At 42.3% G+C, this 23,682-nt stretch overlaps 1 protein-coding gene across 2 annotated transcripts in view; it reads left to right on the top strand.

The window, feature by feature from the left end:
- tmem132e (transmembrane protein 132E) overlaps window positions 1-22,342 on the top strand; it is a 353,420-nt gene extending 331,078 nt beyond the window's left edge. For both annotated transcript variants that reach the window (XM_024393605.2, XM_024393604.2), the window contains exons 6-9: window positions 4,133-4,338; window positions 6,562-6,841; window positions 12,467-12,661; window positions 18,359-22,342. In XM_024393605.2, coding sequence (XP_024249373.1) covers window positions 4,133-4,338; window positions 6,562-6,841; window positions 12,467-12,661; window positions 18,359-19,432 — 1,755 coding nt within the window. In that variant the 3' untranslated portion in view covers window positions 19,433-22,342. The remainder of the gene's footprint in view (window positions 1-4,132; window positions 4,339-6,561; window positions 6,842-12,466; window positions 12,662-18,358) is intronic.
- Window positions 22,343-23,682: the final 1,340 nt, after the last annotated feature.

Genomic DNA, 23,682 nt, shown 5'->3' with positions numbered 1-23,682 from the left:
GTGTGTGTGTGTGTGTGTGTGTGTGTGAGCACTGTAGGATGATTTGGTTATTAAAGACCACATCTGTGCTCTGCTCAGACGGAGTTCATTCTGCTATTTTGTGTTGTGTTGTGGAGGAAGGCACGGGAATGGGAGGCAGTATGGGGAGAAGGCAGGCAGCAGAGAGGGAGGCTGGACGAAAGGAGGTGTAGGCTGAGGACCCTGTGGGGATTTGTCAGCGAGCGGGAGACATGACTCCCCCAGCTGATCCTTTCTCCCAGGGCTGTGTGTGTGTGCGTGCGTACGTGCGTGTATGTGTGTGTGTGTGTGTGTGCGCGTGTGTGTATGTGTGTGTGTGTGTGTGTGTGTGTGTGTGCGTGCGTGCGTGTATGTGTGTGTGTGTGTGTGTGTGTGTGTGTGTGTATGAGTCACTGTAGCCATCTGAGGACACAGATAAGGCGGCGGCGGAAAGCCTTGTTCCATGCCAGTGGTCATCCAACCCTTGCCCTGCCAAGCCCTCTGTTTCCTCCATTCTGCACTCACACCAATGTGACACATTCACCTTCAGCCAACGACTAGGCTTAAATAAGAAAGGCTTTGTGAGGCAGTGAGATAAGTACACCTGGGTGGTCTAGTGTTTCAGTTTTGTCTCCTTGCTGTCTGCTGTGCTATTGTATATGAGAGGTCTCGAAGAAGTTTGTATTATTGTCGATGGCCTCACAATGAGGACATAATCCAGTCAATGAGAGCATACAGGCCCAGATTTTTTTTAATGATTGTATCCTACTAGAAACTGGTTTTGAGAGATTAAGCAATGAAACGCTGTGTTTCGCAAAGAATTCCTTCAGTTGATTAATTAGTTAAGGGGGATTTTTAAAGAGAAGTCTATTAATTATCATACTGTACCTTCCATCAATCAAAGTAGGTTTTCATAATGGCCACTACAGAGCAACATTAACCCAACTGGGGTGTGTTCATTAGGCACCAAACGAAAAGTAAAATAAACTGAAACAGGGAGGGACAACCCAAACTTGTACCTTAACACTTGATTTCGCTTTCTGTTGCAAAACATTTTAAAATGTTTGACGTTGCATGCCCTAATGAACACAGCCCAAGTTATGTTTTATTTTTCCATCTGCTCCACCTCCAGCAAGAAAACAGGTGGCATTGATAGGCCGAAATCCTGTTTGGAGGCACATGTTGAAGTTAAGCGTGTAAGCAGAGGTGAGCCAGCATGGGATCTCCATCACTAAATGGTGCTCATTGTTTCTCATTAGATCCATACGCATTAGTCAGTAGAATAAGTACTATCAGGTCAAATGAACCTGCCAACCTTCTGTGTTCCACATGCATGCAACTCAACGTGCATGCACAATACGTTAAACCAAAACAAACATTAAGTGACCCGTGGAAAATCAAAGCCCGACAATACAGTATTGGAATCCGTTTTGTTATCAGAGCTGCCGAGGTGTAAAGATATGGATATACTGTGCTGCAGGCTGGTGGTGATCCTTTTTGATCCTGGATCTCTGTCTGTTGGTTTAAACTGAGCCTGGATGCCGCCCTAGCGGGTAGTGCCCGCCCTGTCTTTCTTTGCCCCGACCCTACCCAGGAAATCTGTTGGCACCATGGAAGATGCCACAGCACATTAGAGGGCTGTGTAGCGACGACAGCTCGCGGCTCCATGCATGAGAGCACTTTCACGGGCCCCGCTGGGCTACTGACACCCGTAGTCGTTAACAGCTTTTGACTCGCAATTAGCCAGCCAAGTTTATTAGCTGCCTGCAGGAGCTGGGATCGTTTATGCTAGCGCAGTTAGCAAGGGTGAGTGAGAGTGATAGGAAGGCTGGTGTTAGCATTATATACATAGGGAGGCCTAGAGTGGTAGGTCACAGTTGTGGAGGGGGCACTGTGTTTTCGTGTAGAGGATGATGGTGTGTGTGTGTGTGTGTGTGTGTGTGTGTGTGTGTGTGTGTGTGTGTGTGTGTGTGTGTGTGTGTGTGTGTGAGAGAGAGAGAGAATATGGGGGCAGGTACACTACATGACTAAAAGTATCTGGACACCTGCTCGTCGAACATCTTATTCCAAAATCATGGGCATTAATATGGAGTTGGTCTATTACAGGCTATTACAGCCTCCACTCTTCTGGTGAGGCTTTCCACTTGATGTTGGAACATTGCTGCAGGGACTTGCTTCCATTCAGCCACAAGAGCATTTGTGAGGTCTGGTACTGATGTTTGGCGATTAGGCCTGGCTCGCAGTCAGCGTTCCAATTCATCCCAATGGTGTTCAATGGGGTCAGGGTTCTGTGCACGCCAGTCAAGTTCTTCCACATCGATCTCGACAAACCATTTCTGTATGGACCTCACTTTGTGCACAGGGGCATTTTCATGCTGAAACAGGAAAAGGCCTTCCCAAACTGTTGCCACAAAGTTGGAAGCACAGAATCGTGATTCATCACTCCAGAGAACGGGTTTCCACTGCTCCAGAGTCCAATGGCAGCGAGCTTTACGCCACTCCAGTCGACGCTTGGCATTGCACATGGTGATCTTAGGCTTGTGTGCGGCTACTCGGCCATGGAAACCCATTTCATGAAGCTCCCAGTTATTGTGCTGACGTTGCTTCAAGTGGCAGTATGCAACTCGGTAGTGAGGACAGACGTTTTTTACGCGTTATGTGCATCAGCACTCAGCAGCCGCATTCTGTGAGCTTGTGTGGCCTACTACTTCACGGCTGAGCCGTTGTTGCTCCTAGGCATTTCCACTTCACAGTAAAAGCACTTACAGTTGACCAGGGCAGCTCTAGCAGGGCAGAAATTTGATGAAATGACTCGTTGGAAAATTGGCATCCTATGACGGTGCCACGTTGAAAGTCAATGAGCTACTCTACTGCCAATGTTTGTCTATGGAGATTGCATGGCTGTGTGCTCAATATATACCTGTCAGCAACGGGTTTGGCTGAAATGGACAAATCCACTAATTTCAAGGGGTGTCCACATACTTTTGTATATATAGTGTATGTCCTTTGCTCTGTACAGTATCTAAGCCTGGCAAGCAAGAACCTAATTATCATGATTCAGTATGAAAAAAAGTATATTACCCTGATTCCAGCTGACACCCCAGATCTCTGCCAGAGAATGATGATCCCAAAATCCCTATTCACACAAAGGTGACTACAGACAGATAATCTGAAAACTTGATTTACCAGAACAAGGAAAACGAGGGAAAAGACTCATCTCTCTCCTCTATCTGAAGGCTTCCCACCCAGCCTGTATGGATTGCAGAGTGGAGAGGCCTGTCTGGATGGACTGGGTGTTTTATTAACCCCCCTCTTATGATGAATCCTCAACCCTGAGAAGACTGGCGAACCCGACCTCCATTTGCAGGAGATTAGCTCCTCTGATTACAGTGTCAGCTGCCTCCAACTGCCAGATAAATCATCGATGGTATCCCGAAAGCAAACCCTGCTATCTATTACAGTAAATCATTTAGTATTAAAGGGATCGGTATTTATGAGAAATACTGTGCTGGGTGATTTCTTGGAGACTGCTGGATAAAAAATAAGTAAACAGAATTTTGTGTGCGGGCACCTGGTGTATTAAGCTTTCATATTCTATGAATTATCTGTTGCCTGAAAGCTTGTGTTAGTATATATATTCTGATGTGTGTCTCTGCGTAACTGTGTATAGATCATTACACTGAAAATAGTGGTGGGTTGTGGGTGATCATGGGCCTGACTTTTAAAGGCTTAGAGTAGACTGTACTTAAGAGCCAGTTCATCCACTCAAGAAGAGACTCAAATTAGATAGGAGAAAACCTTCAAGTAGTGTTGTTTACACTGTGTTCCGAAATATTTCAAATTACAAAAATATAGCCCCTCGTGGCAAAATATTGGAATATTCACAAAGGAGGATTATTGTGACCTAATAATAATAGTACACATTCCACATTAAAATAATCTGTAAGCGAAAAGGAAGACATGTTTTCCCTGTTTCCTTTAGTGGAATCTGAGAAAAGCTGTGCACCAGCAAATCCAATGTAATAAACTAGGTGGTGGACTCTACTCCTGCATCCATACTGTACTATATCACTTGTATCACCTGTCAACGGCAGATCATTATCATATATTGACCAATAACCTTTGTTTTTCACAGGTGTCCATGAATTGTGACTACGTGTTTGTGAACGGGAAGGAGACGCGGGGCTCCATGAACGCCCGTGTCATCTTCAGCTACGAGCACCTCAGTGCCCCCTTAGAGCTGACCGTGTGGGTGCCCAAACTCCCCCTTCAAGTGGAACTGTCCGACAGCAACCTGAGCTTCATCAAGGGCTGGAGGGTACCCATTCTTCCTGACCGCAGGTAGGACTCACCAACACACAGCTCCCCTTTGTGTGTAGTGTTAGAGTGGAGAGAACTGCTCTTTTAGAGCTGATGTTTCTTGTATTTATTTTTAATTCATTTTGAGGTTACTGCACTCTAGTGTGGTTTGCTGCACTCTAGCTGAGACACTAGCCTAGATGTCATTGTCTTCCTCTACTTAATGTTTTTAGTCTTTACCCCTTGCATTGTCATGTATCGTTTCAATTGTGCAGCCCATGTTTTGCTTATGTCGTGTGTTTGTGTTACATGTCGTCCTAGTGACGCAATTCTATGCAAATCTGCCTAACCAATGTTTATGCCTCTTAGGCCTTATCTTTGTTTGCACAACTACTGCCTGTGCACACATTTTATTAAAGTTTAAGTATCTCTCTTAATGAATTGAACTAAACTAAGATGTTTGTCTGAGAACAGGACGTTAAGCAAATTCCAGAGCGGATTCACAGCAAGCTTTTAGGTCCGGTTTCCCAGACACAGATTAAACCTAGTTCTGAAAAAACAATTTCAAACGAGTTTCTCGATTGAGGATCTTTTTAATCCTGGACTAGGCTTAATCAGTGTTTTGAACCATCAACCACAATGAACAACATTAACTACTGTCTTCAAAACAGAACTGCAGAAGGCTTCATTCTGCCATTTTGGCAAAACATTTAGCACTTAACTAGATGTTTGTGATGTTGTCAGAACAAGGACAAAAAAACACCTCACTGTGCATTAAACACTTAGATGTGATGTTTTTACTTTTTATATATATCAGATACCACCAAACTATGCTATTAATTTAGCTGTAATTTAATCTCCTTTTATTTGTTCTCCCCTCAGAACACAAGCCATTTGGTTCACTTCTCACTCTGTCTCTCATCTCTCACTCTCTCATATCTCTCGCTCTATCTCCCTCTATCTCTCCTAACACAACACTGTTTAAGCCCTAAGCTTTATCAAGGGCCAGGTCTCTTGGACCGCAATGTGTGTGTTTGCTACATTGCAGCTGCATTGCTCACTGGCTGTGTTATCCAGTAATGTGTTCTAAAAGAGGACAGAAGTGTAATCGGGTAGGCCGGCCGATGTGCAGCAAAGCTCCAGCTGGTGTATCAAAGATCCTAATAAGAACAGACACTCCTCTAAAGAAAAAAAAACATAGGTATGGCCTTAACATGGGAAACTCTCTGACCTGAGCAAAGAGTCATGAAACTCCATGAGGAGAGTCACGCTGTCTCTCTGGTTTACCCTAGTCTTAACTGAACACTCTTGTCTACATGATAGTCTCTCAACTGCTATTGTGGCTTTGTTGTACAAGTTGAAAAACACAGGCGAACCGTGCCTTTTAGCCTTAAATTTAGCCGGCCACGGGACATGATGCATGTTAGAGTATTGTCAGACCTTTTAGGGAACACAGGACAGGCCTGCTTGATATTCAGATGGGCTTTGGGAATCAATGGGTGGGATATGCTTTGTCAGTCACTGACAGCCCACTGCCTCTCCTGCATCTTAAGTTATCTGAAAGGATAAGTCAAAGCAAAGATTAATTAGCCTTGGGAATGGAGGAGAGCTTTTTAGCATTTAAGAGGAAAGCCGGCAGCTTGTCAGGCTGTTGAGAAACGTTTGGCAAGTATTACATCTTCTGGAGCAACATATTGGGCTTGGTTGGGATGCACTGACCGTGTTCTCCCCCTGTCCATCTAAGCATCCATTGATTTAGGAATGGAAGGCACACGTCCAAATCTTGCTTGTTTGGAAGTTTTTGGAGGAGTTTCGTGCCGGCTTGGATAACTTTTCCCTCACAAAGGGCACATTGGAACAGACACTGTAACAGATGTCCTCCACATAGATTAGTGTTGGGCCTCTCATCAAATCAAGTGCTAAATTATATAATGATAAGAAGCAATTAAGAACATAAGCTCCCGAAACAGGATGCAGGATTTAACTACACTACAGCATATTCCACAAACATATTGAGTTACAAGATGCATTATTAAAGGTTATGATAAGCCATTGAGCTACTGCTGAAACGGCTTCGTAAATAGTACAGCAAATACATTTTGACATGATAACCCTTACTTTGTTGTTGTACACTTTGATACTGGTAATGATATTGACAATGTTTACGGTTTTGACACTGTTAATGGTATCGACACTGTTAACATCATTGACACAGTTTCTTTCTTTATCTCTCTCTCTATCTCTCTCTCCCTGTGTTTGTCTCAGGAGCGCCAGAGACAGTGACACAGATGACGACGAGGACGACCGGCGGGTGAGCCGGGGCTGCACCTTGCAGTACCAGCGTTCCCTTGTCAAAGTGCTGACCCAGTTTCACACCACCTCTACCGAGGGCACCGACCAGGTCATCACCATGCTGGGGCCCGACTGGCAGGTGGACGTGACTGACCTGGTTCAGGACTCGCTGAAGGTGGTCGACCCCAGGATAGCCGAGCTGGTGGACCGCACCGTGCTGGTGGGCCTGGAGCTGGGCTCCACTGTACTGAAGGTATAGAAACTTGGCTAGGTCACCAAAGTCTGTAAAAAGGAAATGGCTTCTTTCAATTGCCTCTTTTACCTCATAAATGTTTGCCCATCTCATAAATGTTATAGGCTAGGGCACTAGAGGCAAATAGGAAATTGACACTGAGGTAGACAAAGTATGGATCATACTGACCAAAGTGCAGCTGTAATAGGCAGAAGCGCTCAGAGTGCACAACAAAATATTTTGTGCTTCACACTGACCTAGACGAACTGACAGGTGAAAGAAGGAAATTAGACCTCTTCTTCATCGCTTTCACCCATTTTGTTTTTGTAAAGGAAGCCTCTTTACAATGATGAAATGATAAATGAGATCTGTCCAAACTTGCTTTTAAAGATGGCTCCATCTGCATAGGCATGTAGTCTATATGGGCTTCCGCTTAGCCTTCCAATATGCAGCTTTACCATTCAAACTGAGTGATTGATGGCATAGAAAACCATACTTATGGAAGGCTGTAAGAAAATAAAAGATCTCAAACTGTATTTTATGGAACATTAGGAAAATGAAGAGTAGCCTATTTCTCACTACCAACCCATATTAGTGGAGCAAATAAAAAAATAAAACATGTAACCTTTATTTAACTAGGCAAGTCAGTTAAGAACAAATTCTTATTTACAATGACGGCCTATCCTGGCGACGCTGGGAAGATTGTGTGCCACCCTATGGGACTCCCAATCACGGCCGGATGTGATACAGCCTGGAATCAAACCAGGGACTGTAGTGACACCTCTTGCACTGACTTGCAGTTCCTTAGACCACTGCGCCACTCGAGAGTCCGTGAGTCCATGAATCTACTCTCAAACTAAATTATTTCACTTAGAGGGTTCACTGATGAACATAAATGAGTTATACGATCTTTTTCAACCTTTTATGGCTGCTGTCCCTGTACAGGGATCAACATCAGCGGAAATTTCAGAGTGACAACTAATAGTACTCGATACAACTCAAACTTTCATTAAAACACACATGCAGGGTACTCAATTAAAGCTACACTCGTTGTGAATCTAGCCAACATGTCAGATTTTTAAAATGCTTTTCGGCGAAAGCATGAGAAGCTATTATCTGATAGCATGCAACCCCCGAAATACCTGAACGAGACGTAAACAAAAGAATTAGCGTAGCCGGCGCTACACAAAATGCAGAAATAAAATATAAAACATTCATTACCTTTGACGAGCTTCTTTGTTGGCACTCCTATATGTCCCATAAACATCACAATTGGGTCTTTTTTTCAATTAAATCCATCCATGTATACCCAAAATGTCCATTTATGAAGCCCGTCTGATCCATGAAAAAGCACCTTTCCAAAACGCAACGTCATTTTTTTTTTATTAAAAAAGTTGCCTATAAACTTTGACAAAACACTCCAAACTACTTTTGTAATCCAACTTTAGGTATTAGTAAACGTTAATAATCGATCAAATTGATCACGGGCGATCTGTATTCAATAGCAGCATGTTTTGAAATGATGCTCCATTTTCTCTCTCTCAAAACTTCCTGCTGTGTACTCGATAACAGGAAGTGCCTATTTCTCATCTGACCAAGGATTAACTTCAATCTAAATGCCAGTACTGGCGACATCGTGTGGAAGCTGTAGACATTGTAAACTGGTCGCTATCTATTTTCCCTTGCCATAGATTCACAATACAGAGACTGGCGGAGGGATATTTTTTGGGGTTTTTTTGTGAACGGTTTTCCTTGGGATTTTGCCTGCTAAACACATTCTGTTATAGTCACATACATGATTTAACCGGTTTCATAAACTTCAGAGTGTTTTCTATCCACACATACTAATCATATGCATATACTATATTCCTGGCATGAGTAGCAGGACGTTGAAATTTTGTGCGATTTTTAACAAAAAGCTGCGAAAATTCGCAGCCTCCTTATTAATCGAACGCCATTTTCCAAGCAATAATTTAGTAGTAAGTAGTAAGATTTGATAATAGGCAATAGTTTAATCCCACCATCTTGACTTTAAGGGGTTTCATTTTGGAGCTAATTATTGTTTTTGAATGAAAGTATGGCACCAAAAGGTGTAAAAATCTGATTTTGTATTGTTTTTTCATTTAGATGTTTATTTATTTTACATTAAAGGTATTACGAATTATGACCTTCACATGATTTTAGAGCTTTTTAATTGACATTCCAAAGACGCATATTGAGAACATTTAATTGCCAAAACATTGAAAACATTTAATTGTTTCTAACAACACAGAATTAAACAATTAATAAGAGCCCCGTGATGGTAAGGATTACTGCTTATCACTTATTAACCATATTTTATTCACATGACTTTACTTAAATAAAATATTTCAGTTGTGTATATTACTTTTTTAATTTGATGACTATTATTTAATTTCTTAAAATCATTGTCTCATCTCTGCTCAGGCTGTAGCAGCCAGACAGCCAGATAACCATCTAATGTTATCTCTGTGCTCCCCAACGAGTCATACTAAACTCAGCAGTTGCTGTTGCCGTCCTGTACCTGTCCCGCAGGTGTGATGTTCGGATGTACCGATCCTCTGCAGGTGTTGTTACACGTGGTCTGCCACTACGAGGACGATCAGCTGTTCGTTCTGTCCCCCTGTAGCGCTGTTTTAAGCGTCCTACAGTACGGACATTGCAATTTATTGCCCTGACCACATCTGCAGTCATCATGCCTCCTTGCTGCATGCCTAAGGCACGTTCACGCAGATGAGCAGGGACCCTGGGCATCTTTCTTTTGGTGTTTTTCATTGTCAGTAGAAAGGCCTCTTTAGTGTTCTAAGATTTCATAACTGTGACCTTAATTTCCTACCATCTGTAAGCTGTTAGTGTCTTAACAACCGTTCCACAGGTGCATATTCATTAATTGTTTATGGTTCATTGAACAAGCATGGGAAACAGTGTTTAAACCCTTTACAATGAAGATCTGTAAAGTTATTTAGATTTTTCCAAATTATTAGTGTGTGCGGGGCCAGGAAGAATAAGTGCAGTGGATTCTGGTCATTGTAGATCATTTAAAAATATTTAAAAAATACGCAAATCCAATTTTTCAGGTGCTGAACAGATGAACATGTCAAAGAAATAAAGCTATTTTTCGCAACTATGTTTCCATAGGAAAATACTCAACCTAGTTTAGCGCAGAAAACGTGTTAATTAACTACAATGAAAAAAGGAATGTCCGCAACTTTTCCCATGGTGATTTAATCAGGTGCACAATAAAAACAACATTTCGATCCGAGTTGAATTTTCATCAGACCGGACGAATGTCCAACGCTGATCAAAACATTGTGATTATTTGTCTCGAGAGATACGGCGTGTAGAGCTCACAAAAAAACTAAATGCAAGTAATTGAACCAATATCGGTCAATTTGTTGTTTAATAATAATACAAAAAAACTAAATTTCAGTTCATCGCTCAGCACTACTTTATAGGGCAGGGTTATTCAAACTCTTACCCTACGAGGTTCTGCACCCTGCTGCTTTTCTGTTCTACTTGATCATTAATTTCACACAGTCCCTGATTAGAGGGGAACAATTAAAAAACACAGTGAAACTGGCTTCGAGGTCCATTTGCGACACAACCATAGACAATAATGAGGTGTACTTATAACACCCATTTCTGTCAGCCTCACACAGAGTGTGATGGAGTGAGGGAACGCTTGATAATGGTTGTTAGTACAGGAGAAGTGCATCCTAACCTATGACCTATGTACTGCATGGACCTATGTGTGGTATGGCTCCAAATTTTTGTTGCGTTAGCTCTGACCTAGATTCAAAATAATGTGTACAATCAACACTCTTAAAAGAGTTTACCTTAAAAGTACTTCTTTTCATTTAAAAAAAAATAATAATAATTCATGTTTTACTAAAAGACTATTAGTACTAGCCTACCCATAGAAGTGGTCCATTTGTATGCTTTGGGTTATTTCTACCTATTTCTGTTATATCTGTTTGTAATTACACAGTCATTTATTTCATTGTGAATCAATTATCCACATTCATTTTGACCAAACAAAAACAAAGCTTAGTTATTCACCCTGATAATGTACTACTACCACGGTGGCTACTCAAATGAGTCGGAAAAACACAGGTGCCGAACTCAAAGCTTTTTTAGAGACAAAACCCAGGGTGGAGAACTGTCCTGCTTAGAGTACTTCATCATTCAACTGAATTCCCCACCTTTTGTGAAACTTTAGAAGTCATGTATTCATGTACTTTCATCCCCCGCGGTTACATTTTATGAGCGTAGGGGAGAAAAAGGAGAGACGGACTACCAATGAACTGGAACTCTCCTCTCCAGCACATCTGATCCCGAAAAAATGCATCTGGGAGTCCCCGACGGCAGACCTTGGGATCAGAAGACGACAGCTTTGTCCTCTCTGGTGACATACGCGGCCGGTGACGTCAAGCCACATTGAGCCATCATAAAAAGCTGTTTAAAAGCATTCTATGTACACGTCACCTTACCAGACAGTCCAGCCTCTTCAGCACACTATACTCAACAGATCAGGATGGCAACTCTGTCTCTGTGTTAACGGGCTCTTACTACTTTTTAATGGGTGTTTTGAACAGGGTAATAATAACAGATTGCCAAATTAGTGTGCTGTTTAGGATGGTAAGATTTTGAGCACTATTAAATGTTATTATTGCCGTTGGAGGCCAAATTAACAAAGGCAGAGGCTCTCAATGCCCCTCTTCACTGTAGATTTGGCATGAGCTCCAATTGCTACAGAAGTGGAACAACCAACCGGGCTCGGAGGAGCAAGAGGGAACATATTTGGATAGATAATGATGCACTATGCCTGAAGGTGAACAAGATATTTGGATAATGAGAAAAGCCAGTCGGCGGTCATCTGTAGTCATCTCTAGCCGCTGTTGTCACCAGAGCAGTACACATACAATTAATTATGACTGGAAAATGTATTAATCCTCCAAAAAATAGAGCTAAAAACAAAACAATCCAAAAATGACAAAACATAGGTCTTTGATGGTGGAGAGCCTGTCATATCATCTAAACCATCTTACAGGCCTTCCTGTATTTTACACAGGCAGCCTTATACATCTGAGTGCTGATGTAAAAATAAAATAGAAAAGTTAAGTCCTTTATGACTCACAGAGGAAGGCGAGTGCTTCTGTGGTTGACTTTTCACAAAGGAAGGCGAGTGCTTCTGTGGTTGACTTTTCCCACATGACCTTTACGAAGCAATCTGAGGCAACAACAGAAAGGTGACATAATGAGCTGTAAATGCCATGTTTGGCCCCTTGATGGAGGCAGACCTGTCAAGGCCCCAGGATTAGCTCTAGATTGGTGGGTTTTTTATTTTGTATTTTGTGCCCTGCAGCCATCCAATGGACTCACATTTTTGCCAACCACCCACTGAAGAGAGGTCAAGAGGTCAAATGTAGGGCACAGGGAGGCTGTAAGTGGCAGACCCCGGTCAGCATCCGGTGTCTGGTGCTTTCGTTTTGGCTTGAGTTTCTCATTTATCACACACTTACACAGAAGACGGACAGAAAGACAGACTCATATCCCACTTGTCTGTATTTCCGTGTCATGACACAAAATGCCTGGTGTGGCAGTCAAATGGTCTCTTGTCGTTTGCAGGTGGAGTCTCCACTCGCCGTGGAGGCCATGTTGGGAGAGACGTCGTTTTCCGTCACCGATGAGAAAGTCTCCATCTTGGAACTTCGCGTCCACGCCATCTCTGGACTTTCTTTGTCACTACAGCCCAGCCCTGGCAACAGTCACACTATGGTCGCCAAGGCAACTGGCCTGCAGACACTTGCTGCACCAAAGCAGGTACTGTATACTAATATATAAGATGATACATGTAGAGGGCATTGAGTTTGTGTGGATGTCAGCTTTGAGTATATAAAACATTAAGAACCCCTGCTCTTTCCATGACATAGACTGACCAAGTGAATCCATGTCAAAGCTATGATCTCTTGTTGATGTCACTTGTTAAATATACTTCAAACAGTATAGATGAAGGGGAGGAGACAGGTTTAAGGATTTGTAAGCCTTGAGACAATTGAGACATGTATTGGGTATGTATGCCATTCAGAGGTTGAATGGGCAAGTCAAAAAATGTAAGAGCCTTTGAATAGGGTTTGGTAGTAGGTGCCAGGAGCACCGGTTTGTGTCAAGAACTGCAATGATGCTGGGTTTTTCACGCTCAACAGTTTCCCGTGTGTATCAAGAATGGTCCACCACCCAAAGGACATTCAGCCAACTTGACACAACTGTGGGAAGCATTGGAGTCAACATGGGCCAGCATTCCTGTGGAACGCTTTCGACACCTTGTAGAGTCCATGCCACGACTAATTGAGGCTGTTCCCAATATTAGGAAGGTGTTCCTAATGTTTAGTATACTCAGTGAATGTTTATAGACGTATGCAACCTGTCATCATATTGTTTGGTACTCAGGTGAGTATAGATGAGTTCATTTTCACCAAGGTACCTATTGAGCTTGGTATATTTTGATCTTGTTAATAGAACACCACAGTAACTGTATGACTCATAGAACATAAAGCTCTTCTTCAATGTACAGACCTGATTCATGTTGGCCTTCAAAGATACTCAATGACAAAATACATTTTCAGGTAAATAATAAAACATTGTCAAACCAGCCGCCTCATAGTACAAAAGGCAATAGTACAGAAGGCATTGCCATGGTTACAGTGTCTGAATGTGCCAGGACATGCCTTCTCACACCTTTGGAGGAAGGTCACTCCAGCGAACATAACACCTGTAGTGTTCTCTATCTCTATAGTACGTCTTCTCATTGAAAGCCATTTAATACATGTTTTATCTAAATGGTGTGAAGAGTACATTCTATTCATTTCTATTCTCAAGGCATTGCAGCTGGAGCGCCACAATTATTTGAAGTGGTGCTACAGCATGTCTTCATGAATATTCCTTAATGAACAAAAATCAGACAGTGCATTCAGAAAGTATTCAGGCCCCTTCCCTTTTTTTTAAACATTTTGTTACATTACAGCCTTATTCTAAAATGGATTAAATAAAAAATATCCTCATCAATCTACACACAATACCCATAATGACAAAGCAAAAACTGCTATTTTGAAATTTTAGCAAATATATTAAAAATATAAAAGAGATGCTTTATTTACACGTATTCAGGCCCATTGCTATGAAACTCGTAATTGAGCTTGAGTGCATCCTGTTTCCCTTGATCATCCTTCAGATGTTACTATAACTTGTTTGGAGTCCACCTATGTTCAATTCAATTGGTTGGACATGATTTGGAAAGGCACACACCTGTCAATTTAAGGTCCCACAGTTGACAGTGCATGTCAGAATAAAAACCAAGACATGAGGTCGAGGAAATTATCCATAGAGCATGTGTCGAGGAGAAGCATTGAAGGTCCCCAAGAACACAGTGGCCTCCACAATTCTTAAATGTTAGAAGTTTGGAACCACCAAGAGCTGGCCGCCTAGCCAAACTGAGTAATCGGGGGAGAAGGGCCTTGATTAAGGAGATGACCAAGAACCCGATGGGCATTCTGACAGTGCTCCAGAGTTCCTCTGTGGAGTCCAGAGAACCTTCCAGAAGGACAACCATCTCTGCAGCACTCCACCAATCAGGTATTTATGGTAGAGTGGCCAGACAGAAGCCACCCCTCAGTAAAAGGCACATGGCAGCCCGGTTGGAATTTGCCAAAAGGCACCTAAAGCCCTCTCAGACCATGACAAACAAGATTCTCTGGTCTGATGAAACCAAGATTGAACTATTTGGCCTGATTGCCAAGCATCACGTCTGGAGGAAACTTGGCACCATCACTTTGGTGAAGCGTGGTGGTGGCAGCATCATGCTGTGGGGATGTTTTGCAGCAGCAGGGACTGGGAGACTAGTCAGGATTGAGGGAAAGATTAACGGAGCAAAGTACAGAGATCCTTAATGAAAACCTGCTCCAGGGACTCAGTGTGGGGCACAGACAAGACAATTTAGGAGTGACTTCGGGACAAGTCTCTGAATGTCCTTGAGTGGCTCAGCCAGAGCTCGGACTTGAACTTGAACTTGAACATCTCTGGAGAGACCTGAAGTAGCTGTGCAGCGGCACTCCCCATCCAACCTGACAAAGCTTGAAAGGATCTGCAGAGAAGAATGGGAGAAAATCCCCAAATACTGGTGTGCCAAACTTGTAGCGTCATACTCAAGGCAGGTAATTGCTGCCAAAGTTGCTCCAACAAAGTACTGATTAAAGATTCTGAATAAGTAAATGTGATATTTCTGTTTGTTTTTTTACCTCCTAATGAATTCAGTTGTATAGAGAAGTTCCAGGAAAACAACAAATGTTAAGTTCAGGTTACTTAACTAAGCATACGGTACTGAGTACAGTGCATAACGTCATTTCCCTATTGAAAACAAAGGAACATTTATGCAAGCCTTTACATACAGATCTGTGAAAGCTTAAGACGAAAGCAATTGCTTACAGAGACTGACATATTAACCACCTCTATGTTGTTTAGGTGCAAACCTCTTCAGGATTGGACCATTTTTCCCCCATTTTTGCATAAAATGACATACCCAAATCTAACTGCCTGTAGCTCAGGACCTGAAGCAAGGATATGCATATTCTTGATACCATTTGAAAGGAAACACTTTGAAGTTTGTGGAAGTGTGAAATTAATGTAGGAGGATATAACACATTAGATCTGGTAAAAGATAATATAATAATACAAAGAAAAAACATGCGTTTTCTATTATTAGATGTTTTTCCCATCATCTTTGAAATGCAAGAGAAAGGCAATTATATCACTAAGGAGTCTAGGCGCAATTTAGATTTTGGCCACTAGATAGCAGCAGTGTATGTGCAAAGTTTTAGACTGATCCAATGAATCATTGTCTTGTATCAAGTCTTCCCAAATGTGCCTAATTGGTCAATTGATACATTTTCAAGTATATAGCTGTGCACTCTCCTCACACAATAGCTACTGTAAATTGGACAGTGCAGTTAGATGAACAAGAAGTTAAGTTTTCTGCCCATAAGACTTGTCTATGTCCTGGGAAATGTTCTTGTTACTTACAGCGTCATGCTAATCACATTAGCGCACGTTAGCTCAACCGTCCCACAGGGGGACACCAATCCCGTAGAGGTTTTAATGCATGGGTGTAATTTTTTAATAGATACTATAGTTGGAGAAACCGTCTTTCTTACCGGCATTACACCATAGGGGTTGATTTCCAAGGGAAACGTCAGTAACACTGCATCCAACCCACTAATATGAACCTGGAATTGAACATCTGTGGGAAGCAGCTCATGAATTTTCATGACATCACACACATCCAGAAAATGGACTGTTGACGCTCGCAGTGCTCATTAGCCTATTTGCCTTATTGCTGTGCTGCGCCCAAACAGCCCTCCAACACACAAGCCTGAAAATAAATCTGATTTGTTACTAAAAACTCCCAGGGAACGTCTCATCACACCAGCAAATATACATCTTGTTTAATAAAAGTCAGAGGAATCGGCCTTATTTTCGGCATGTTTGAGTCAACTGGGGACTTCAGTTTCTCTAAATCCTCCCAAAGAACGAATTGGGCAAAGTCCTTCACCTTTTCCTGAGAAGCCAGATCGCACTGTGTTGTTTCACACTTGGGTCGTTCATATACCCCCACAACAAGAGAACATCGCCAGGTTTCAATGCCTTGGAAATTGGGGATGACAGCTATTGTTACTCTACCAACTCTCTCTCTGCGCTGGTGGTGGCCAAACAAAACTAAACCGTCAGGGCCCGGCATTTAATTCCAATTTAATCTCACCTTCCGCTGCTTGGCCACCTTACATTTAATTAGCATAATGTATTGTCCTAAAGTGCTCTCTGAGGCTGGGCCATAAAAGGCAGCCAATCCCTCTGCCAGTGGACCTCTCCGTGGGGTGCTCAGGTTATTTCACACCATTTGATTCTGTTTCACAGGAGAAACCTCACCTGCCGCGTCTACTAAACGCCCCTTTTCTTACTCCATCAATGAATGAGAGCCATAAACTACAACTGAGGGAAGTGAATAAGCCAAAGTCTCTTTCTGTTAGCCTGGAATCCGCCCCATTTTTATTAGGTTATATGTGCATTTGATTAACATTTGTTCATTTCAACCATCCCGAGTGTGAACTGTGATCCCGTTTGCCAGGGCAGCTATTGTCATTTAGCATCTAAGAACAGAGAGGATGCACAAATCCTCCCTTCTATGAGTCAGCAATGCTTTGGCTGTCTAAGTCACAGAGATCCTATTTAATTTTATGGTCTAATTTCCCTTCTGGGGAAATACTGTTGATCTGTTAACCACAGTTAATCCTGAGCTCTCCAAAGAGGACTTAATAAATAGGTAACAGTGATTGATTCATTATCCTATTGAGGAATTATAATTAGAACATTCCAGTCACCCTCGAGTATACTGAGTGCTTTGTTTGCTTTGTGTCTAACCTTTTTAACATGTTGGTGTACTACTAGTGGCTTCATCAGGACAGGGTGTCATACTCAATGTATTATTTAAATCATGTTTCAAAGGCCCCATTCATCTTGACAAGTGGAGATGACAGAGGCCCGTGTTCGAACAGGAATGTCATAGCAACCTTGAAGTTCAGTATCCTCCGCCTGAATCAAAGAAAAATATGTCTACACTCTCAAACAGAGCGTTCCAATCCAGACAGAATTTGGATAAATGCCTCTCCCGTTAGAATATGAAAAGACATCTCGGTTGGGGACTAAAAGTGCTCTGTCAGAAAAGCTATTTTCTTTTGTCAGCCCTACAGAGCAGGTACGCTAGGTTGAGCTGAGAGGTATTGTTTTAGCAGGAGCCAAAGGAATGCTTCTGTCAAAAACCACCTCGTTACTTGGAGACATGGCCACCGAACATTGCCATTACTCTCATGAAGCCAGACTCAAGCTGTCAGGTAAAGTGCTGTGCAGTTGTGCAGCTCTGTCTGTTGTTTGTCTGCAGGACAACAGTTGCAAAACACCCACTCACCCCTCCTTTCTTAGAGCGAGCTTTGTGTTCGCTGGCATACACTACAGAGACAGACCGCCTGTGTGTGTCTCGGTCTGTGCCGAGGCAGGGGGTGCCGATGTTTAGAGATGCTTAGAAGATTTAGAGATCGAGCGAGTCAGAGACTTCAAAGGCAGGAATTGGACTCACATATATTCACATCATACGTAGAGGAGTGAAAGAGCATCTGTTTGAACCATCGAAATGATCAGTTTTCGAAGAAACAACTATATCAACCAATGTTTGTAATTTCTGAACATGAATCCTGTAGTTTGATTTGCAGCATATTGTTATTTGGTAAATCTGTTTGTTTCTTCAAGACATTAAAAAGGTGTCTCTCTCTAACCTTCCAGGAAAGTTTGTCCATGGGGTTACTGTATGAATAATTCATCTGTGAAATGCTCCGGCATAGCAAAAATGGCATTTGAAAGCTGCATTTACCTAACAAAAAAACTAAAAATACCCTTTTCCTCTTGTTGTTATCACAGGAGGCCAGCTTGTCCATCTGGCTTTACTACAGCGATAGCACCGCATTGCCTCTGACCTTCTTCGACCCGAAGGACTACAACCTCAACGCTTCCACACTGGACGACAAGGTGGTGTCCATATCCCAGGAGCCTCAGCACCGCTGGCCGGTGGTTGTGGCGGAGGGCGAGGGCTCCGGGGAGATGGTGCGTATGGAGATGACCATCTGCGAGGCCTGTCAGAAAACCAAGCGCAAGAGCGTCATCGCTTCAGCCCCTGTGTACGTGAAAGTCCGCTTCGGCCCGGAGGAAGACTCCGACGAAGAAATGGAAAGCGAGATCGAAATCGAGCCAGCCCGTGTCACCAGGCGGCCGGTGGTGGATTCCAACCTCGGTGACAGAGGCTTCGAGCCTTCCAATGAGCAGCCGGCGAGCGTTCCCATCGACTACACCAACTTCCCGACCATCAGCTACCAGGAGAGGCCCACCGAGGGAGAGGAAGAAGAGGAAGATGATGATTTCATCCATGCGCCCCGCAGCATGACCGACCTGGAGATCGGCATGTACGCCCTCCTGGGCGTCTTCTGCCTTGCCATCCTGGTCTTCCTCATCAACTGCATTGTGTTTGTCCTCAAGTACCGCCACAAGAGAATCCCTCCTGAGGGCCAGGCCAACATGGACCATTCCCACCACTGGGTTTTTTTAGGGAACGGACAGCCCTTAAGGGCCCAGAGTGAGCTTTCACCCCAGACAGTGGAGAGCCCCATTAACCCCCTGGAAGGGGTACAGACTTGTTGCCATGGTGACCACCACAGCAGCGGCAGCTCCCAGACAAGCGTTCAGAGCCAGGTCCACGGGAGGGGCGACGGCAGCTCTGGGGGCTCCACCAAGGAGCATGGCGAGGAGGCCAGCTCGCCAACCTCCAAGCGCAAGCGTGTCAAGTTCACAACCTTCACCACACTCCCCACAGAAGACATGCCCTATAACTCCATCCCCATTGCAGATGAAGAAGACATTCAGTGGGTCTGCCAGGACATGGGTTTCCAGGACCCAGAGGAACTTCATGATTACATGCGCAGGATAAAGGAAATAGCCTGAAGGGGCGGCTGTTAAGAAGCACCCTCCTTACAGCTTTCAAAAAATACTTTCCTTTCTATTTTTCTCTTTTTTCACTTTAGTGAGAGAGAACTTTTCACAAACAAAAAGCAAGGCCGAATACACTTCTGATTTTGTTTGTTTTCTTTTTCTTTGCACAGTGCCGTTTCCCGTACACACTTTTTTGGAAGTTGAAAAAAATTGGAAAGCCAAAGACTAGACAAGAGTTTTAAAACGCTAGAGAAATGGCTATGTCTGGATGTCCCTTCTACAGAGGTAGAGGAGTACACTCTCAAATGGAATTATAAGCTTCAGTCGTGAGCACTGTTCCGCAGGATGGATTTTAAGTGCTCTGTCACTCCTACTGGGGGTTATTTAGCGAGCGTGATAAGGACAGGAGTGTTTTTAGTAGGATGGGTTGGGTCTTGGCTCTGTGTTTGTCGGGTTGTCCCAACACCAAGTACCTTCTCCAACAAAGAGGCCTTCGATGTGCAGATTACATTTTCAGAGAAACAGCTTTTGGGACGCAACACGGAACAACATGATGGACAACCAATTGTCAAAGACGCTCATTAAAAACAATGTTACCAATTCATTTTATTTTGCCAGAGTAGGGAACCATTCGTCAATGTTAGAACATCCATTGTTCTTGGTACAGCACATGCTATGATTTCATTCAATATCATTACTGTACACTTTGCTACATTTCATACAAATTCCAAGCCAGTGCCCTAATACTGGTTTCATACACTTTCCTGATTAAGTCTAATGCCTTAGAATGGGTTATAGAATGGGTTTCACTGATCACAACTGATTTCAATGCTGACACCCTGTTTTCACACTTGGTTAGGGGCTAGTGCGGAGGGCAATTATCCAAAACGCTACAACTTGTCAAAGGTTTAGTTATATTGGGAAATACAAAAGCTTGTACGTATATTGTGAAGTAAACAATCTTCAACATTCTTTGCATGAAAGGAGATACTGAGGCACAATCAGCAATTTTCCAAATTTGTAAATGTTTGTATTGTAATTATCTAATTATACCTAGACAATACTAAAGGACATATGTTGTATCATGCATTACATGCATGCCGTGCCAGACCTGCATAGTACAGCCCTCCCTCGTATGTACATACCATGACCAGCTGAGTTCCTCTTCAGCAGCAACATTACATTGAACTTGTTATTCATGCAGAGATAGAGAAGGGGGAACGTGTTGGCCCATCACTGTAAGCATAGAGTTTCCTCTGCAGTTTTTACTAAGATGTCCCACTGTACACCTGAGAATTACAATGGAAGAACTCTCATCCCACCAAAATATTTTGCAGCAGAAATTGTTCCATTTCCTTTTTTATTTTTAAACACGGTGACCTCGTGTAATCATGCTCCCCATTGAACACCAACGATTTTGTACCGAGTCACGATATTAATTTCCAATCAATCTAAACAGAGAATGAGAAGTACTATGTTTGGTCCAAAATATGTCCGTAATAAAGCATAGATGCTGCAAAGGAGCTGGTCATGACCGTCACAGAAGCCAAGTGCACTGGTGCTGACGCATTGGGCTATTGTTATGGTGGTGACGCCTTTTAAGTTTCTCAGGACTGTCTGTGTTTGATGAAATCTTAAATGTAATACTAGGATTTTTGGTTAGTGAACCTGCACAAAATAGAATGACTGCAAATGATGAATGCAATGGGATTCCATTTATAAGTTTGGTTATGTAGAAGTGTTGGCTAGCTGGAGTGTGATGAATTGTAAAGCACTGGGTGGGATGATGACTGATTCTTTGAAGATCATGTTGTTTCGTACTGATCTGAAGATTTGCGAAGTTATTTTCAAGAGTAATGAAAAATAAACAGGATGGAAAACTGTTCAATCAGTTTTTAATTCACCTTTATTTGTGTGCTCTAAATAGGTTGTGGATTTGCTGTGTTTTGTTAATCATATGATGTGCAATATGACCACAATGGAAGAACAAATGTCACCCAACCTCTCAATTTGAGATATGAATCCAATCAATTCATTTCGACAAAAAACATCAACCTAGTTGGCTGACATTTTGTCACCTGTTATTACGTAATTTCTTTGCTATTCAGTTAATTTGATTTACAGCATGCCATGTGATGTACGTTCCAAATGGTTTCATTGAATAATGACCTAATTACAAAATGTGATTAAATCTCAATCAAGCCCTATTAACATCTAAAGGTAAATGGTCTTCAAAATCAAAGACAACAATTCTTGCCCTCACTTGAAACCCACGCTTTTACAAAGAAACCGGTTGAGGAAATGAACTGTTGGTTACAGCCAGACTTTTCTTCTTTCTTTTTTTTAACCCCCATTTTAAACAATGGTGTCTCAGGATGAATGTATTGATTCTCTACTGTACTTTGATCATCAGATGGGTATTTTGCCTCATGTATTACTATGGTAAACCCAAATCAGTACCACTGCTTAACAACAATGGTGGATTAAGTTTCTAATAGCAGCTTTTTAACATTCTTTTTTTATAGTTCTGACTTTCCAATTTGATTATTCTTTCAGAGATCATAGCAAATGTCTATTAAAAACATTTTATGGCTTCTGAGAATTTTTTTATGTTTCCTTTCTCAATGTATATATGTATATGCTAAACCATTTTTGTAATGTGACTTTGGTGAAGGTGTGCATATTTCTGTGTACATCCAGTGTTTCTTCTGCAAGCTGCTGCTAGAGACTTTCTCACATGTGGTTGAATACTTTTGAAGTGTACCCCCAGGTGGAGACATGGTGACCGTGCACCAGCTCACTGACGATACTATGTTCATGTACAGAGCACTGTTCAATTTCCTGTATTCTCCAGAAAAAGAAAACCCTTGTATTTCCCCCTTATATGTAAAGTACTAAAGAAAATACAATACATAAAAATCATGTGTCCTTTCTACTCGTTATTATAGCACTGTCAGAAAAAAGTGTAATTGGGTTACATACTGTGTATGTGTTCTAATTTATTAGAATTTATGGATGTATGCAGTTCCTTATCATTCAGTTGATCAGAAATAAGGAAGCCTAAAACTCCTGTCTGAAAACTCCACAACCACCACCACACACCAGGCCCACATAAACACACACTTTTCATTCTACTACCATCATATGATTATAGGAGATTGGGACAAATTATAGTTGGGAGAAGTTAAATTAGAGATAGTACATTTAGTGAGATACCGCAGTTAGGCTTCTCCCCATTGAGAAAAGTGTCCTCTATTCCGGTCTGACTAGATGGGCGTGTCCTCTCGTGCCTGACTAACAGTCACCATAGAAGTACACGGGTAAAGTCCTGCTACCTGATACAAAGTTGTTTTTCCTCCAGTTTGGTAAATTGAAGGTGGAGGGGGGGGATGTGGGTTATTGAACTGCTCAGAACCCTTTCGACTTAGATCAAATTCAGTTCTAGTTTACTGATGCCTCACCCCCACAAATATGACAGGTTTCATCTAATGTCTCTAATGTCTCTGGTTAAATGGATCAGTACATGTAGGCAGGCACACTATCTCCATTTATTGTACCTAGGGAGCCTAGGGCGGACCAGTCACAGTACAGAGGTTAAATGGGAACCTGTGTGCCTGTCTGTTCCTGGTCTCCTACTGTATACGATATACTGTATCTAGAGAATGGGTAATTTAGCCAGCTGTCATTTAAGGCACGAGGACGGCTATATATCTGTTGGCCTCGGGGTAGGCTGACCTTAAGTCTTTCCAGTTAGATCTGCCTGATGTATCTGTCCCAGTGTAACCAAAGACAAGGTCTTCATGCTATGAATCATTCGATACAGTAACATTGACACGATGGATATTTAATGTGCCCATTTGGATGATGCTACAGTATTTTGGTAGTAGAGTGTGAGGTGCCCCAAAATAGAGTATATTTTGGAAAGTGCTGTGATATGTGATCAAGACGTCATGAATACACAGCTGTCACCCAAGGGAAGCAATCTTATATATTTAATTTATAATAGTTTATCTAGGATAAACATGTTATCTGCAACATCTGTAGGATAAGTCAAAGATGGAATAAACACACATGAATATGAAAGTGATGGCCATACAATCAAACAATGTGCATACTATCAGTGATCTCTTGCAGAAACGGCATGTACTGCACAAAACATACATAACCTGTCATGGCACTGACGAACAGCAATGTTATGTTTAATTCATCATCGTTGGGGGATAAGCAATTAATATGACAGGATAAGTAATGAGTTTTAAAAA

The sequence above is a fragment of the Oncorhynchus tshawytscha genome, linkage group LG30, assembly GCF_018296145.1.
Source record: "Oncorhynchus tshawytscha isolate Ot180627B linkage group LG30, Otsh_v2.0, whole genome shotgun sequence".
NCBI lineage: Eukaryota > Metazoa > Chordata > Actinopteri > Salmoniformes > Salmonidae > Oncorhynchus > Oncorhynchus tshawytscha.
The sequence above is the reverse complement of the archived record's forward strand: the minus strand, read 5'-3'. Positions and strand labels throughout refer to the sequence as shown.